We start from the raw sequence: 17,834 nt of genomic DNA on the forward strand, positions 1-17,834 counted from the left end.
TGTAATGGATGTGCATCTTTTCCATGAATCTTTTGTATGTATACGTACGTAGTACTGCATCCAATAATATTCTTTGTTGCAAAAGCCACATCTCGAATAAGCGTACATATCCTACAACAAAACAAGCGTAAAATAGCGTACGTAAAGCTGTATACGTTAGTACCTTGTATTTGAATTGGTAACTACTACGTAGCATGTAAGACAGACTGTGATTGGTTCAAGTGCTGATAGATGACGAATTAGAGCCCAAGTTTTGAAATCTAACCTGTGATTGGTGTTTTGACCGCTTCTCCAACCCGCAGCATCTTTTCGCGGCCACTTCGTTTGCCGCTCTCTCGCCGGGTAGATGCTGCTACGTTACTGTGAACTTTAATCTGTGCTGTGCGTGACTGTTTTAAGTTGAACTTTTTGTTAAACTTTCTGTTTAACCCCTACTGTACAATGGCTCCCAAGCGTTCTGCTTCTACTAAGGCTGGTAGTGAGCCTAAACGCCACCGAAAGATGATGACAATTGCTGAGAAGGTGACACTTCTCGATATGTTAAAAGAAGGCAGAAGTTACACGGCCGCAGCCCGCCATTTTGGAGTGAACGAATCCACCGTTCGCTACATCAAGAAGGACGAGGCGAACATTAGAAAGATGGCTGCCATCACCTTTAGCAGATCAGCGAAGGGAGTCGTTACCACACGTAATAAAACGATCGTCCGTATGGAAGGTGATTTAGCAGTCTGGATTGCCGACTGCCGGAAGAAGAACATAGCCTTGGATACGAACACCATCCGAACCAAGGCTTTGGGCTTGTATGAGAATTTTGCGGCAAAGGAACCTCAAGACGACGATGGCGACCATGCTGAAGAAGACGAAGATGATGTAGACGAACCTCAACCAGGGACATCCACTGATTCCCAGCCTCAGAAACAACGTTTTTCCGCCAGCAAAGGATGGTTCGCGAAGTTTCAGAAACGCTTCGGCCTGAAAAGCGTTTCCCTGCATAGCAAGGCTGCTTCCGCTGACACTACCGCTGCTGAAACTTACGCGAATGAGACGTTCAAGAACATTATCGCTGAAGGTGGATACAAGCCGGAACAAGTGTTTAATATGGATGAGACCGGCTTGTTTTGGAAGAGAATGCCGTCGCAAACTTTCCTGTTTAAAGAAGAAGCCAAAGCCTCTGGCTTTAAAGCGTTCAAAGATCGCGTAACCCTCGTGATGTGTGGCAATGCTGCTGGATTTTTGCTAAAGCCGGGGCTTATTTACAAGTCGAAAAATCCTCGCGCTTTGAAAAATAAAAATAAGAATCTCCTTCCCGTGTACTGGATGCATAATCAAAAAGCATGGATTACGAAGATGCTGACCTCCAACTGGTTCCACCAGTGTTTTATCCCGCAAGTCAGCAAATATCTCGTAGAGAAGGGCTTGCCATTTAAGATCCTTCTCCTCATGGATAACGCTGGTGGACACGCAACTGATCTGTCGCATGAGGGCATTCAGGTTGAGTTCCTGCCACCCAACACCACGTCATTAATTCAACCGATGGACCAGGGGGTTATCAGGGCGTTCAAGGCCCTCTACACAAAGAATACCTTGGCGGACCTCGTTGCATGTGTGGATGCTGCCCAAGATGATGAGGATGAAACTTTCAATTTGAAGGCGTACTGGCGGAAGTACACAATAGCCACGTGCCTGCAGAACATCCAGAAGGCACTGCAAGAAATGAAACCTGTACTGTCAATGCGAGCTGGAAGAAGTTGTGGCCCCAGATTGTTTACGATGACGAGGGATTTACACCTGCCGAGATTCAACACTCTGCAATACGCAAATCTGTGCAGTTGGCTGCGATAATTGGAGGTGACGGGTTTGGCGACATGATGACTGAAGACGTCGATGAGTTGTTGGACTGCCATTCCCAGCCGCTAACTGACGCAGACCTAGAAGACCTGACGAAATCGGCCAGTGAAGAAGACAGTGAAACACAGGAAGACACCCAAGAAAATGTCGAAGAAACGGGCTTAACATTAGAATGGCTTGCCAAGTTCTGCAACCATGCGAAGGAGTTGAAAGAAATGTCGCAAGAGTGGGACGAGGATATGGTTCGTTCTATGCAATTCTGCAACAAGATCGATGACGTCATGACTCCCTACAGGATGCTCTTCGGGCGAAAAAAGAAGCAGCGGCAGCAACTTCCGATCACAATGTTCTTCCAGCCTCGCAAAAAAGAGCCAGTTCCTCCTGCTACTACGCCTTCGGAAGAAATTGAAGAAGTGTCCCAGGAAGAAGTTGAAAAGGTGTCCCAGGAAAAGACACCTCCGTCTGAAGAGACGTAAAATACTATCATTGGCTGCACAGTAGAAGACATCATCAGCTTCATCATCATCATTTCTATCTACTGTGCAGGAAATTCATCGCCATCATCATTCAAGTTTTTCTTCAACTTCTTTTGTGGTGAGTACAGTAACAATCTTTATTTTTTTTATACATGTTTTACTTTAATATTCCAACATTTTAATATTTGTGCCTGTTTTAGTTTAGTATGCATTAAGTTAAAGAGAAGGTTTTAAAAGTCTGAATATACATGTTATAACCTATCATATTTTTTTGTTTAAAATTTACATTTACGTACATAAAACAACACACACACACACACTTTCTCACGTCTCTCTCTCTCTCTCTCTCTCTCTCTCTCTCTCTCTCTCTCTCTCTCTCTCTCTCTCTCTCTCTCTCTCTCTCTCTCTCTCTCTCGTAAATTGTTTTCCTGCTTTGCTACGTACAGTATGTACTGTATGATTTTATATAGATACGGTAAATAATATTTGTAATAACATATTTTCTAAAAGCTTTTACTGTAATATCATTATTTATCACTTTCATCATGCGCGTTAAATGCCTTAGTTTGTTTATTACGATCGAAGATGAAGCGTACTTTATGACGCCGCCGTTTCAGGCGGCGTCATAAAGAAAAACATTTCATTTGGAAGTCCTAAGAAAAATTAAGTAAAACATTGGTAATAACAAAATCAACATACTGTATAATCAATATAATTGATGCAAAAACTAACCTATACACAGATGTGTAAATGCGTTTGTTTCTTCATTATGATCAGAGATAAACGTAAACAAAACATTGGTTGCCATTTTTTATCGTGCTTTTTGGCGTGTTTAGGAAACGCATGATATAAAATCGCCTTTAATATTTGTGCCTGTTTTATTTTAGGGTACTGTAGTACATGCATTAAGTGTTCTGTACATTAAAGGGTAGTTTGTTAACAGTACTACGTACAAGGGAAGGTTTTAAAAGTCTGAATATACATGTTAAATAAATACATAAATATGATGTCACTACTTCGCGGATTTTCACCTATCGCGGTCGGGTCTGGAACCTATCTACCGCGATAAACGAGGGCTCACTGTACTGTATATCATGTTATGTTATGTTTCAATTAATTTGTGCATTATATCACGTTATATGTTAGTTTTTAATTAATGCTTCAGATATGAATTTTTTAAAGTAATTTTTTGGTAAGACTGCAAATTAAGAATTACAAAATATTCTGAAATTGCACAAATATTTAATACACATCCGGCAGTTTTTATAAAATATTAAGAAAATTGGAAGAAAAATCATCAATTTCAAATAATAATTTTTATTTTTTCTAACTTTACAAATCTGAGCCTTTTAATAGGAGTATGACTTCAGCGCAGGTAAAAACTTGTTAAATTTAAAAAGTGGTGTTGGGTAGCGGGGGAAGCCCCTTCCCCTGCTATCTTGCTGAGAAGTCACTTTGACCTTCACCTGCATGAGGCAGGAAATATAACTTGAAGGACTGGGGGTAACGTTTGTATACAGTAAGGTCCTGAATTATGCGTGTTCGTATCATGTGATTCCACATTTATGCGATCGCTAATTTCATACAACAAAAGCTAGTATATACAATGATTGTTTTGCTATTCACATGTTGTCTTATACAACAGATATGAATCAAACTTATTAAAATTACTACTAATTATAGGTTGTGTTATATGGGGAAATATATGGTATTTACACCCTTCCTGGTTGTAATTTTAACCTTTTTCAAGTTACTATAACTTTAAAACATTTTGAATGTTTTATCTATTTATAAGAATTATTTAATATTAGGAAAAATACAATATAGTACATAGAAAGAAATGAAAATGGGTGGTAAACGCATTTGAATAGTTAAATTGTTGTTTGCCATGGCCCTAATGGAATTATTCCTGTTATGTGTTTCGAAATATGCGATTTTTCATTTATGTGGGGCCATTAATCGACCAAATTCCTGCAAAATTCGGGACCCTACTATAGTTAGGAAAAATAAGAAAAATTACCAATTCTAAAAATAATTTTGTATTTTTTTCTAACTTTACAAACCTAAGCCTTTTAATAGGAGTATGATTTTAGCACAGGTGAAAACTCATCAGATAAAATTCAAAATGAGGTGTCAGGTAGTGGAGGAAGCACCGCCTCCCTGCTATCTCACTTTGACCTTCCACTAGAACTTATGGGGTGGATGAGGCGGGAAATATAACTTAGGACAATGGGTAACATTTGTATCGTTAGGAAAAATATGAATAACTTTTATAATTTGTTCCTATACGGATAAAAATCTTTGTCCTTTAATAGGAGGGAGGAAGTTTATATAACCAAACTGCCTGGTTAAAAATCCTGGTATGTCTAACACTCAGTCCTTTTGAGGAGCAAAGGTGTTGACTCCAATTCACTTCCTACTACTAGTCTCTCAGGGGATAAAACCAAGTAACTTTCATAGACAAGTGGTCAGGGAATAACTTTACCCTCAAGGGTATTTTGTCTGTAATTACATGTGCTGTAAATTAGTGGGTTCACATTACTATCCATCTTCCCTTTATCAGGAGTATGGGGGAAAGAACTTCTCTCCTAACACTAGGTATGGTGTCTCGCCTACATCAAAGTTAGTTTCAGCAGCTTAACAGTCCAACCGTTGTATCCCAAGGAAGGGGAAAAGAGAAGAGGAAAGAACGTCAAACATTCTTATTTTCACGTACACTAATTTAACCATTATCTTAGAAGAAATGTTTTTTGTCCTATGAGGGAGCTAGCTCGGTATGCTACACCACCCACTGAGCAGCTACCACATGTCCTAAGGAGAAAGTGTCTAGTAACTTGTGGGTGCATTCCTGTACATGGTGAGCTGTGAAGGTTGTATGACATTTCAAAACCCCTGCCTTCAGGGACCTACTCACCGAAAGGTTTTTTGAAACGCTAATGTTACGTCAACCCCTCTGACTTTGTGAATGCGTGCCTGAGTCAGTTGTCCTTGGTTGTCTATTCGCTAGTCCAGCACTCTATTAATGGTTTCCAAAAGCCAGAAAGAGATGGTTTTCCTGGTTTTCTTTTTCTTGAGCCTTCCTGCACTGAGGAACAAGTTCTGCAGTCGTGGTACGAATAGTTGTCCTCTAATGAGATAGCATCGTGGTGCCCTCACAGGGCAAAGCAGCTCTTACAGATTGTCAGTTACTGTAAATTCTTAAGGCAGAAAATTGAAAATGAATCAAATAGTAAACTATTTTGGCTGGGTATTGCGTCATTGCTTTGAACTCAGGAGCAAAGGAAAATTATACCATCTTCCAATCTACTGTGTGACTGACAGGATTCAACAGTCCATGTAGCTCGCTTACTCGTTTTGTCAACGCCAAAGCAAAAAGAAAACTGGTTTTGAGGGACAGGCCCCTATCGGATGCTTTATTTAATGGTTTGTGAGGGGCCTTTATTAAAAACTTAGGAACTTTTGTTATGTTCCAAAAGGGAGTTTTGAGGTATTTTGGTGGACAAGATTGTTTTAAACTCTCAACCAACACTGAGACTAAAATGAGTTTTTCTCTTTGGAAAAAGACTAATATCTGCTATCTGTTGTATAGAAGGAACGAGAGAAATTTCTCTCCCATGGCACCAATCACAGAAGATGGCCATTTGCCTTTATAGACTGACATAGATAATCATCTTTGGTATTCAGATACCTCATGTGCAAATTTTTTTTTTTAGAAAAATGTCTCGCTCTCGAGAAGCTGGATGACCTCCACCCATGAAGAGACATGTACAATATGTCAAGGAACTGTGGGGTCTGTGAAGATGTGGTTGACATAGAAAAACCTTTCACATGGGTAGTTGTCCTGGAGCCTTGGATTACAGCATTAGCAGGTTTAGGCACCATTCTGCATGCGGCCATTTTAGAGGCTACTAAAGTCATTTTAAGGTTTTGGGTACTGTATTCCACACCTTGTTGATTACCCTTCTGAGCAAGCAAAATGGTGAAAAAGTATAGATATCTAGGCCTTCTCAGGTGTGTTGAAAGGTGTCCTCCAATGTTGCAGGGAACCCCACAAAGTCAGGAGGTTCCTTACCGCTTAGGGTGAAGGGACCACTCTGACCCCCACAATATGCCCTGGTTCACTATCATATCCCTTTTCCATGAAATTAACCTAGCCAATAGGTGTCTCGGGTTGTTCTGTGACCTTTTGAGGGCCTGTTTTGCTAAGTTGCATAGATGATGAGACACTGTACCTCCTAGTTTGTTGATGTAGGCCATTACGACCATCTTATCTCTCATCAATGCTACCAAGTGACTTATAAAAGCCTATTGGAGGGACTTTAGAGCCAACTGAATATTGCTGTGAAGGTCCCTCTAAGTTTTTTACCAGAAGCCTGAGATTACATTTTCTCTTAGATATGTGCCCCATACTTTCTTTGATGCATCTGTGAACAAATTGTGGTGTAACAGATTCCACCAGAGATTCTCTGAACAGGTTTTCATCGGATTTGGCCTCCTTTTGCACCTGAAGTAGGCAATGAGGAGGTCTTTGTTTTGAGACCAAAGTGTCTTTAGACACCGTAGTAACAATCTTGAATGTAAACGGCCATGGGGAACTAGTTTTACTAGCGATGACAGGTGGCCTAAGAGTTGCTGCCATTGACAAGCTGGAAGCTTTAGGCAATTTAAAAAAGGTGTGCTACCTTTTTGTGTCTGGTCACTCAGTTGTCCTTTTCGTATCTGGTCACTCAGTCGTCCGATGAAAAGGCTTCCCCTACTGCTGTGTCTACTCTCATCCCTAGGTAATGCATCTTTTGTTCTGGGATTACAGACTGCAAGATTGCAAGAGCCCATGTCCAGCCGATAGGGCCAGGTAATCTACAACAGCAACAAATGTTTGGGTGTGAGACTCACCATGATCCCCAGATCCTAGCAAAATGAGAGAATTCCATCACCATGTTAAAGGAGTTGCCTCTCAGAGGACAATAGACTCGGCCAATCATCGAGATATTTGGGACAAGACAAAAGTGTACACTCAAGTGAATATCTGGGAGGGGGATGCTACTGCCAGCCCAAAGCCCAGGACTTTGAGCTGGAAGACTCTCTAGTTTCTCCTTCATCGATTGCACGCTAAGAGACTATCTGGAATTTCCTAAAGGAAGGGATCAAGAGTACTCATAGAAGTGCGTCCCCGTAGGCTGGTGTACTGTCAGAGACGTTCATTGGCAAACAGGAGAGTATCCTTCCTGATGCACATATTCACGCACATGGGAATCTTCTAAATTGTAGGGAATCGCACTCCAAACTTAGCAGGAGTGTTCTGAAGCGCAAACTTTGTGCGAATGGGGGGGGCAAATGTGAACAAGTGACTCTTCAACATTCCAGGTAGCATAGATACACAAAGGGATGCATACTACTAATCGACTGCATTCAAGGGGAACCTTGTTCAAAATCATGAGTGAATGTGTGGATAGGGATACGTACGCAATGAGGCATAAGATCCAATGAAGACTGTACGCTATTTGGCGTGTACAGGTGGAGTTAAAAAGGAAGTGCACTTACTCGAGGTTTTTTTTTCCTGTAGGAAGACTTAATTCCTTTACATTGGATTTCTTCCTCTGAGGACCTAATTATACGCCTCCTGATGGGAGAAGAAGGAAAAGCCCTTGGCAAGACAACAATGTTATCTTGGAGAGAAACTCCTGTTTGTCCTGTAAAGCCGGTCCAAGTTAGGAGATAAAATGCTTCCTTGAAGCTGACAGTGCCTCTAAGGGTGAGGATAACTGTTTAGCTATTCCTGCCGTCAATGTCAATCCTGAGTTGGGAGAGCCACGGGCTTCTTCCACAGGTGCAGCAGAAGAAGCAGGCTCCAGTGATGGAGGTTTTGCCTAGGATAAAGGTAAGGCTTCCAGGAGTCTCTCTTTGGAAGGCATTCCTTCTAGTCCTAAAGAGGGTCATAATATCTTTAAGGCATCATCGGCCAGTGTCCTCTAGGGAAGCAGATAGCGGTCTCACTCTGGGCTTGTTCGAGGTTTATCGATGTCTTCCTTCTTCATATTCTCGCCCAAAGGTGGGTGACGGATAAGGATCTGATATCCAAGTTCCAAGATGGGAAGAAAGATAACCAGCAGATTTCTTCACTTTAGCAGAAGAACTGAAAGGAGAAGAATCTCTCTTAGTTTTCCTTTTCCTCTTTTTGCCGAACTCCTGCCACTGGGAGGTAGACCACTCCCTACACTCCTCACAAGAGGAAGATTACATATAGTCATGCTCCTGCAGCCAGGACATAAAGAATAGGGATATTTGGCTTGCTCATTAACTTCCCGCAAGGTTTTCCTGGAATTCCAGAGCAAAACACACACACAATTAACTAGAAAAATAAGAATTAATAAGCCAAGTTTGTCAATTGATAGTATGTCAGTACTACTCATCGGCTGAAGTCAAAGTGGCTTTTAGGTTAGCTGGCAAAGAGGAGGGGCTTCCCCAGCTATCTGCCAGCAACTACCAGCATCTGGTTATATACTTTCGCAGGCGAGTTTCCTGTTGTGCTGAAATCATACTCCTATTGAAAGATGGAGGTTTGTATCTATATAGGAACAAATGGAATTATTTTTATTGCGATTCTTTTTCGTAGATGACTAAACATCCTCATGCATGTCTTTTACTTTAGACAATTGTGAACTAAAATGAGACAAATATGAACTAAAACAAATACCACATTTCTTTTCTACCCTTGACAACAGATTCCTTACCAACATTAAAATTAATACCCATCTTAGAAAATATGATATTTTCAATTTAAAATAAATTTTTGAATATACTTACCCAGTGGATATATATGTAGCTAACGTTTCCGACGGTCGACAGATTAAAAAAACTCGCGAGCGACCGCCGTGGTGGTTGCTGGGTGTGACCACTAGCGCCGACTGCCGGCCAGGTACCGCATATATTTCCCCAGGAATTCAGTTCTTCTCAGTCCGTAGGGTCTCTATCGGGGAGGAAGGGGGGGGGGGGGCCTTTAATTATATATATCCACCGGGTAAGTATATTAAAAAATTTACTTTAAATTGAAAATATCATTTTTAAATATTTAACTTAGCCGGTGGATATATATGTAGCTGATTCACACCCTTGGTGGAGGGTAGAGACCAGTATTAAAACATTAAAGGAATATAAGCTCAAGAGTTTTTGACAATTATCCAAAAAACAAACTTAAGTATATGTACCTGATAAGGAAGCTGACTCTGATGATTACTCTGCCTCATTAGTCCGCTATCCTTATGAAGCCCAGCGTTTCACTCAGGGTGCTGAAAGACTTCTAGGAGCTGTTATATTTAGGGTGAACACCCCCATAACAGGACCTCATCAATACCCTTGATCTGGGCGCTCTCAAGAAACAAGTTTGACCACCCGCCAAATCAAAAGATTGCGGAAGACTTCTTAGTCTCCACGTACAACCCAAAAAATTAAAAGTTTCAAGAGAAGAAAAAGGATATTGGGATTAAAGGAATGTAGTGGTAGAACCTTCACCCACTACTGCACTCGCTGCTACGAATGGTCCCAACGTGTAGCAGTCCTCATAAAGAGTCTGGACATTTTTTAAATAATGTGAAGCGAACACAGATTTACTCCTCCAAAAGGTTGCGTCCATAATGCTTCTAACGGATCTATTTTGTTTGAACGCTACTGAAGTTGCCACCTCTCTAACTTCATGAGTTTTAACCTTAAGCAATTTCAGGTCATTATCACTTAAATGAGAGTGAGCCTCTCTAATTAAAAGTCTAATAAAATATGATAACGCATTTTTTGACATAGGTAAGGAGGGCTTTTTAACTGAACACCATAAAGCCTCTGAATTACCTTGCAGCGTTTTGGTTCTATTTAATTAAAATTTAAGGACTCTTTCAATTTCGTTCCCAACAATTTCAGATAGACTGGGAAGTTCAAACAATTTAGGCCATGGACGAGATGGTCGTTCATTTTTGGCTAAAAAAACAAATTGAAGCGAGCATACTGCTTTAGTAGAGCAGAAGCCGATATTTTTCCAGAAGGCATGTACTTCACTAACTCTCTTTGCGGTAGCCAAGTTCGCTAAAAAGAGAGTTTTGAGTGTAAGATCTTTAAGTGAGGTTGAATTCAACGGCTCAAACCTTTCAGACAAAAGGAACTTAAGGACCACGTCCAAATTCCAAGCAGGAGTAGTGATCTGACGCTCCTTAGAAGTCTCAAAAGACTTGAGAAGGTCTTGAAGATCTTTATTATTAGACAGATCTAAATTTCTATGTCTAAAAATTGAAGCTAACATGCTTCTGTAGCCTTAAATGGTTGAGGCAGAAAGGATGCGATCATTTCTAAGATAAAGTAGAAAGTCTGCAATCTGTGCTACAGTGGTATTGGAAGAGGAAATAAAGGAGGACTTGCACCAGTCTCTAAATACCTCCCATTTAGATTGGTAGATCCTGATGGTAGAGGACCTTCTAGCCCTTGCGATCGCTCTAGCTGCCTCCTTCGAAAACCCTCGAGCTCTAGAGAGTCTTTCGATAGTCTGAAGGCAGTTAGACGAAGCGCGGGGAGACTTTGATGAAATATTTTTACATGACGTTGACGAAGGAGATCCATCCGTAACAGTAAACTTCTTGGAATGTCCACCAGCCATAGAAGTACCTCTGTGAACCATTCTCTCGACGGCCAGAGGGGAGCAACCAACGTCAACCTGGTCCCTTCGTGAGAGGCGAATTTCTGAAGAACCTTGTTAGGATCTTGAATGGTGGGAAGGCATAGATGTCTAGGTGAGACCAGTCCAGCAGGAAAGCGTCTATGTGGGCTGCCTCTGGATCTGGAACTGGAGAGCAGTAAGTTGGGAGCCTCTTTGTCAGTGAAGTCGCAAACAGATCTATGGTGGGTTGACCCCATGTCATCCATAGCTTCTTGCACACATTCTTGTGTAATGTCCACTCCGTGGAGATGACTTGTCCTCTTCTGCTGAGGCAGTCCACTAAGACATTTCATTTCTCCTTGCACGAACCTCGTCAAAAGAGAGATGTTTCTTGCCTTTGACCAAATGAGGAGATCCCTTGCGGTGACAAAAAGGGAGTGAGAGCGAGTCCCTCCTTGTTTTGAGATATACGCTAAGGTCGTGGTATTGTCTGCATTCACCTGTACCACCTTGTTCTGAACCAGACTCTCGAAACTCTTTAAAGCTAGATGGACTGCCAGAAGTTCCTTGCAGTTTATATGGAGTTTCTTCTGATCTGTGGATCAAAGACCGAGCATTCCATATTGTCCAGTGTCGCTCCCCAACCCAAATCCGATGCGTCTGAATACAACACATGGTTTAGGTTCTTGATCGCAAGAGAAAGACCTTCTTGAAGTCTGATGTTGCTGTCCCACCAAGTCAGACATGTCTTGACTGAGCTGGAGATAGGAATAGAGATCATCTCTAAGCCCCTCTCCTTGTTCCAATGGTGGTTTAGGTGAAACTGGAGAGGGTGAAGGTTGAGTCTCCCCAGAGAGATAAACTGCTCCAGTGATGAAAGAGTTCCCACGAGGCTCATCCAAACTCTTACTGAGCAACTGCTTTTCTCTTGCAAGTGACAGACTTTTAGCAGAGCTTGTTCCATTCTTGTGGGAGACGGAAAAACCCTAAAAACTCGACTCTGTATCTCCATCCCTAAATAAAAAATTGTCTGGGATGGAGTAAGTTGTGACTTTTCTACGTTCACTAGGAGACCTAACTCCTTGGTTAGGTCTAATGTCCATTTGAGGTTCTCCAGACAGCGATTTAATGATGACGCCTTGATTAGCCTGTCGTCCAAATAAAGGGAGGCTCTGATCCCTGACATATGTAGAAAGCTTGCTACATTTTGCATGAGCCTTGTAAAAACAAGAGGAGCAGGGCTGAGGCCGAAGCACAGTGCTCGGAATTGGTACACTGCTTTCCCGTACAAAACCTCAGATATTGTTGAAAGTTTGGATGAATCGGGATGTGGAAGTATGCATCCTGAAGGTCGAGAGAGACCATCCAGTCGCCTTCCCTTACTGCTGCCAAAACAGATTTGGTAGTCTCCATTGTGAACTTCGTCTTTACAATGAATACATTGAGTGCACTTACATCTTAAGTACTCCTGCAGTGAACGTGGCTGCCAGTTCATTGGAGCCATCCCTTATGGCCTTGTCCATGCATGACATAATTTTTACAGCAATATCATTGTCCGCTGGAGAGACCTTCTTACTTAAGGTTCCCAGGGACGAATCCAAAAAATTAAATACTTTGAACGCTCGAAAAACTCCTTTAAGAAGATGGTCTAGCTCTGAAGAAGACCATAAAATCTTGGAGCGTCTCATGACTAGACGAGGAGGAGAGTCTACTAGGCTTGAGAAGTCTCCCTAGGCAGAGGCAGGTACTCCCAAGCCGAGAACTTGTCCTGTGTCATACCAGACGCTCGAGCGAGAAGCTAATTTAGAAGGAGGAAAAGCAAAAGCAGACTTTCCTAAACTTCTCCTGGATTCCAACCAGTCTCCCAGTAAGCGCATGGCTCTCTTGGAAGAACGAGAGAGAGAACTAACTTCGTATATGAAGGAGTCAAAGAAGTCATGCCAAGAGTAAACTCAGACGGCGGAGAACGTGGCGCAGCCGTTACAAAATGAGTAGGAAAAATTTCCCTAAAGATATTCATAATTATTTCAAAATCAAGGGATTGTTGGACAACCCTAGGTTCCTCCTCTTCTGAATGAATCTCCAAAGGTACATTAGTTGAAAGGGGGTCATCAACTTCTTCATCAGAAGGCACATCATCTGATAAATCTTAAGTCTTACGAGAAGGAGATTTATATTCAGAATGACGTGAAAGTAAAGCCTGACAGGCTACATCAACTTGTATATGATCAGAAGTTAAAGTTGGAGGGTCGATGTCACGTTGCGACTGCAGAGAATGTTGTTCTATTACACGTAACTGAAGTGACTGACGTTCAACGTCACGTAGTAACAGCAGTGACTGCTGTTCGATGCCATATCGTGACTTCGGTGACTGACGCTCGACGTCACGTCTGCAGTGACTGCTGATCAAAGTTACGACTCGACTTAACTGACTGTCGATCAAAGTTACGTCGAGATTTATGCTCTGCATCTCGTTTAACAGAAAAGCTGACACTAGGGGTAACGTCCGCATGACGTAACAAATCTCGTTTAGAAGGTTGAAGACCTGAATCACGTTTTCCAGAACCGTAACGTACAGCAAGCAAAGGATCCTTTCGCACAGGAACAGGATCGTAAGCTTTCATTAAAGAAGAAAGCTTTAACTGCATATCTTGCAAAACACTTAACTTCTGATGAACCGCACTCGGAATAGATCGTGACGTCGGCAACGTCTGTACATGAACGTCATTGCTATGAACGGGACTCTCATAATAAACGTCACGTTTGGAACGACCTGAAAGCAAAACGGGATCGTGACTTTCAGAATAGGCCTCCAGGGCCACAAAACTAGACGATAAAAGAGATCGCTTAATAGGAGAGTTATCCTCCGATGAGGGAATACGGTCTGGGCTGTCCCAATGACTACAGCCAGGATGTTGATCTTGTTCTGGAGGAACTAATTTACGTTTCAACGGTCTCGAAACCTTACGCCAAGATTTAAGAAACGAGTCATCGGAAGACGAGGAGAACTTAGTCTCTCCTGTCTTATGGTAAGGACGTGCTTGAGGTGCAACATCTCATACCTTTGAGGGAACGTCTGTTCGTTGATTAAAGCCTCTCGCTCCCTTTGGTCTTGTGACATTCCTTCTCCCAGGGGTTGGGGAGCTTGAAAGAGGTCTCGAACTGGGTGAGCGACAAGCACGAACAGACGAACGAACCCTCCGCAACACTGAACATGTTTTTCGCACTTTCTTCACTGACACTCGCATTTTTTAATAATTTCACATTAGACATGAATAAAGCTGATTTCTATCTGAAGCAAGAAATTCTCCCTTAAATCAAAAGGTTAGAATTGCGAAATATGTCGTATAATGTACGCTCATTAGTGCATAATGTATCACACATGCAAAAATTAATAAACATATACATATATATAATAAAATGGAAATATATTAAGTTAAAAATGATCAGTGACTTATGAGGAGACTAAAAAACTAGATCGCTAAGGACTACGTTTTCTATCTCTCACTGTACAGTGCCTTGGGATGAGAACAAAAACTAGAACGTGAATGACTACGTTTTATCTCTCTCTCTCTCTCTCTCTCTCTCTCTCTCTCTCTCTCTCTCTCTCTCTCTCTCTCTCTCTCTCTGTGTACAGAGACTTGGAACGAGAGTAAATAACTGAATCGAGAAGAACAACGATACTCACTCCCAAACTCCTTGTATAGAGACTTGGGACGAGAACAAAGATTTGGATCGTTCTCTCTCTCTTCAATGACATACGGTTCTTGTCACGAGAGTATTGGCTCATTTACTCTTCGTCAATAAAAGGTTATTTGACTAAAGAAAAATACTAAAAGGACTAAGAAATGCAAAATAACATGTTCCTTTTAAAAAGTATTTAAAAAAAAAAAAAAAAAATCTTCAGTTTGTAAGAAGAATAAACTAAACGTCAAAAGCGATTAACTCTTCTGCAAAGTGACACCGTGATTCTCTTTCTATCGTAACGATAGAGAGCAAACTGCGTAGTATAAATAAACTTAACGCTAGTTCATCTTTGAAAACAGAGCGAAGACTATTCAAAGAATAAATTTTAAAAGACAAAAAATCACTTAAAATATTTTCTAAAAATATTAATCCCATCAATCTACAAAAATATAAAAGTTGAATGGGTTCAACGTTGCTTAACTTCGTTTTCCAAGTCAGTACCGCCTACAAAGAATAGGCATAGGTCATTTATAAAAAATATAAAATTACTAAAAACTAAAAGCCTTTAACACACTTCCGGACACTGAAGGAAGGGTCGGCCATCTTCTCTCTCTCTATGGAAAATCCAGAGAGAGATTAAAAAAAAAAAAAAAGAAAAAAAAAGGGTAAAAATTTTTCTCTCCTTTCAAAAAGAGTTTCTATCGAAGATCTTATTGTTTGAGAATAATCCAACACGGCGAAAGCCATAAAACCATGAAAAAAGTACTTCACCAATTAGTTGAAAACTTTGAGGTTAAGTGCGAGCGGAACCAATCTTGTCATTTCAACCGACAGAGAAGAACTGAATTCCTGGGGAAATATATGCGGTACCTGGCCGGCAGTCGGCGCTAGTGGTCACACCCAGCAACCACCACGGCGATCGCTCGCGAGTTTTTTTAATCTGTCGACCGTCGGAGACGTTAGCTACATATATATCCACTGGCTAAGTTAAATATTTAAAAAACTAAAATTGAGTAAAATACTCCAAATATTTAATGATACATTAATTAGGTTAGCCTACAAAAAAAAAACAAGTACAGTACAGTATAAAACAGATATTGTAAATACCTGTGGAGTTCCTTCTACAATAAACTCTAGAAGAGCATTATTTGATGAGAATGAGAACAGTCTACCTCTCTTCTGTATTAAACTTAAGGCAGCATTTCGCACCTTACTCCAGTCAAGACTGGTCTCGTGTAAACACGCATCAACCTGTTGAGAAGTATCTGGCCTTAATTGTTGCAACAGAAAATGAATAGAAGTTGTCAAGGAAAAAATCAATTTGACAGTTCAATAATCATTTTACAATCTTCAAGAAAAAAAATACATACACAAACCTGAAAAGGAGCCATCTGTTCTCGTAGAATGAGTAGATGTTTAATCTCAAATAACTGGGCATCTAGTGGGGATGATGTCTTGCTGATTGATGCTGAAGCAACACTCAGACTCTGCATACATGCTGATAGCGCTTCTAGTGACACTCCCTGGAGAGAGAAGTTTCACTAAAGGACCAATTTTTACCATTTCTAATAATGTACTGCCAATTCTACACACATGAGAAGGTAGGTCAATACTTTTTTTGTTAAAGATAACTACAACATTAAAAAATATCATCAATAAAATATCCATCTCCAATAAGCACATTTAAACATACATTAACAAAATATTTATATTTTACTCTGTCATTATAACTATTACTGTACTGTACTATCAATAGTTGTCACCTTAACCCCTTGAGTGCCAACCCCTCACCAAATGATTTATCACTCAAGCCCAAGGTCTTTTTTAGATGATTTACTTAACTCATCTTTGCATGAGAGCTATACTAGAGGGGAATTTACATTTATTACTGTATAGCTGATTAAATTTCTTTTCCATTACCATATAATGTTACATAATTTGTCAATATTTTCATCATCATCATCTCCAACGCCTATTGACGCAAAGGGCTTCTGTTAGATTTCGCCAGTCCTCTCTATCTTCAGCTTTTAAATCAATACTTCTCCATTCATCATCTCCTACTTCACGATTCATATTCCTCATCCGTGTAGGCCCGAGACTTCAAACACTTCTAGTGCCTTGTGGAGCAAAGTTGAACGTTAGGGTTACTAATCTCTCTTTGGGAGTGCGAAGAGCCTGCCCAAACCCTCTCCATCTACCCCTCACCATGATCCCATCAACATATGGCACCCAAGTAATCTCTCTTATAGTTTAATTTCTAATCCTGTCCTGCCATTTAACTTCCAATATTCTTCTGAGGGCTTTGTTCTCAAATCTACAAAATTTGTTCAATATTGTTCATGGTTATAACACAAAGCCTGTCCATATACTGTAATAACACCAATCTCACTAAATTGATATACAGCCTGATTGTTATATGTAATTTCAGGCGATTTCATTTCTAAATTTTACTTAACCTAGCCGTTGCCTGATTTGCTTTTTTTCAATCTTTCATTAAACTAAAATTCTACAGATCCTGTATTATAGATCATAGTTCCTTAATATTCAAATGTTTCCACCTCATTAATCCTTCCTCCTTCCAATATTATTTAATCTTCCCTTGCATATTCCATTCTCATCATCTCTGTCTTTCTTCTATTTATCTTTGCCCCAATCTTGTCATATTTCATGCATTCTGGAAATCTAGCTTTGCAATTCTGTGGTGTTCTGCTAATAAGGACAGTGTCAAGAGCATACTCTAGGTCAGTTTATTTCCTGTTACCAATCCAGTCCAATCCTTCTCCACCATTCCCAACTGTTTTAAGCATTACAAAATCCATGAGGATAAACAACATAGGTGACACATTCCTTTGCAGTACTCCTCTGTTCACTAGAAATTCGTTTGATAGGACTCCAGTAACATTCACTTTGCACCTACAATGCTCATGAACAGACTTAATCAAATTTACATATTTGAGAGGAACTTCATATTAGTGCAGAACTCTCCACAAAATTGGCCGGTGCACTCTATGAAAGGCTTTTTTTGTAGTCCAAAAGGCCATCAAAGGTGGATTTCTATATTCTACACATTGCTGTACCACATGTCTTAAAATGAAAATTTGGTTAGTACAACTTCTACCTTTTCTAAATCCTACTTTTTCATCTCGGCATTTCATCAATCTTTCTCTCTAGTCTCTTTAGAATGAGCA

General features: G+C 40.5%; 1 protein-coding gene across 2 annotated transcripts in view; it reads right to left on the reverse strand.

Moving 5' to 3' along the window:
* Cog3 (conserved oligomeric Golgi complex subunit 3) overlaps positions 1-17,834 on the reverse strand; it is a 152,086-nt gene that overhangs the window by 13,912 nt on the left and 120,340 nt on the right. Inside the window, exons 8-9 of one of the 2 annotated variants that reach the window (XM_068386773.1) lie at positions 16,017-16,169; positions 15,754-15,897 (exon numbers count right to left, since the gene is read on the reverse strand). In XM_068386773.1, the coding sequence (XP_068242874.1) occupies positions 15,754-15,897; positions 16,017-16,169 (297 nt within the window). The remainder of the gene's footprint in view (positions 1-15,753; positions 15,898-16,016; positions 16,170-17,834) is intronic. The other variant, XM_068386774.1, reaches the window with a different exon arrangement.

The sequence above is a fragment of the Palaemon carinicauda genome, chromosome 14 (genome assembly GCF_036898095.1).
Source record: "Palaemon carinicauda isolate YSFRI2023 chromosome 14, ASM3689809v2, whole genome shotgun sequence".
Classification (NCBI taxonomy): Eukaryota; Metazoa; Arthropoda; class Malacostraca; order Decapoda; family Palaemonidae; genus Palaemon; species Palaemon carinicauda.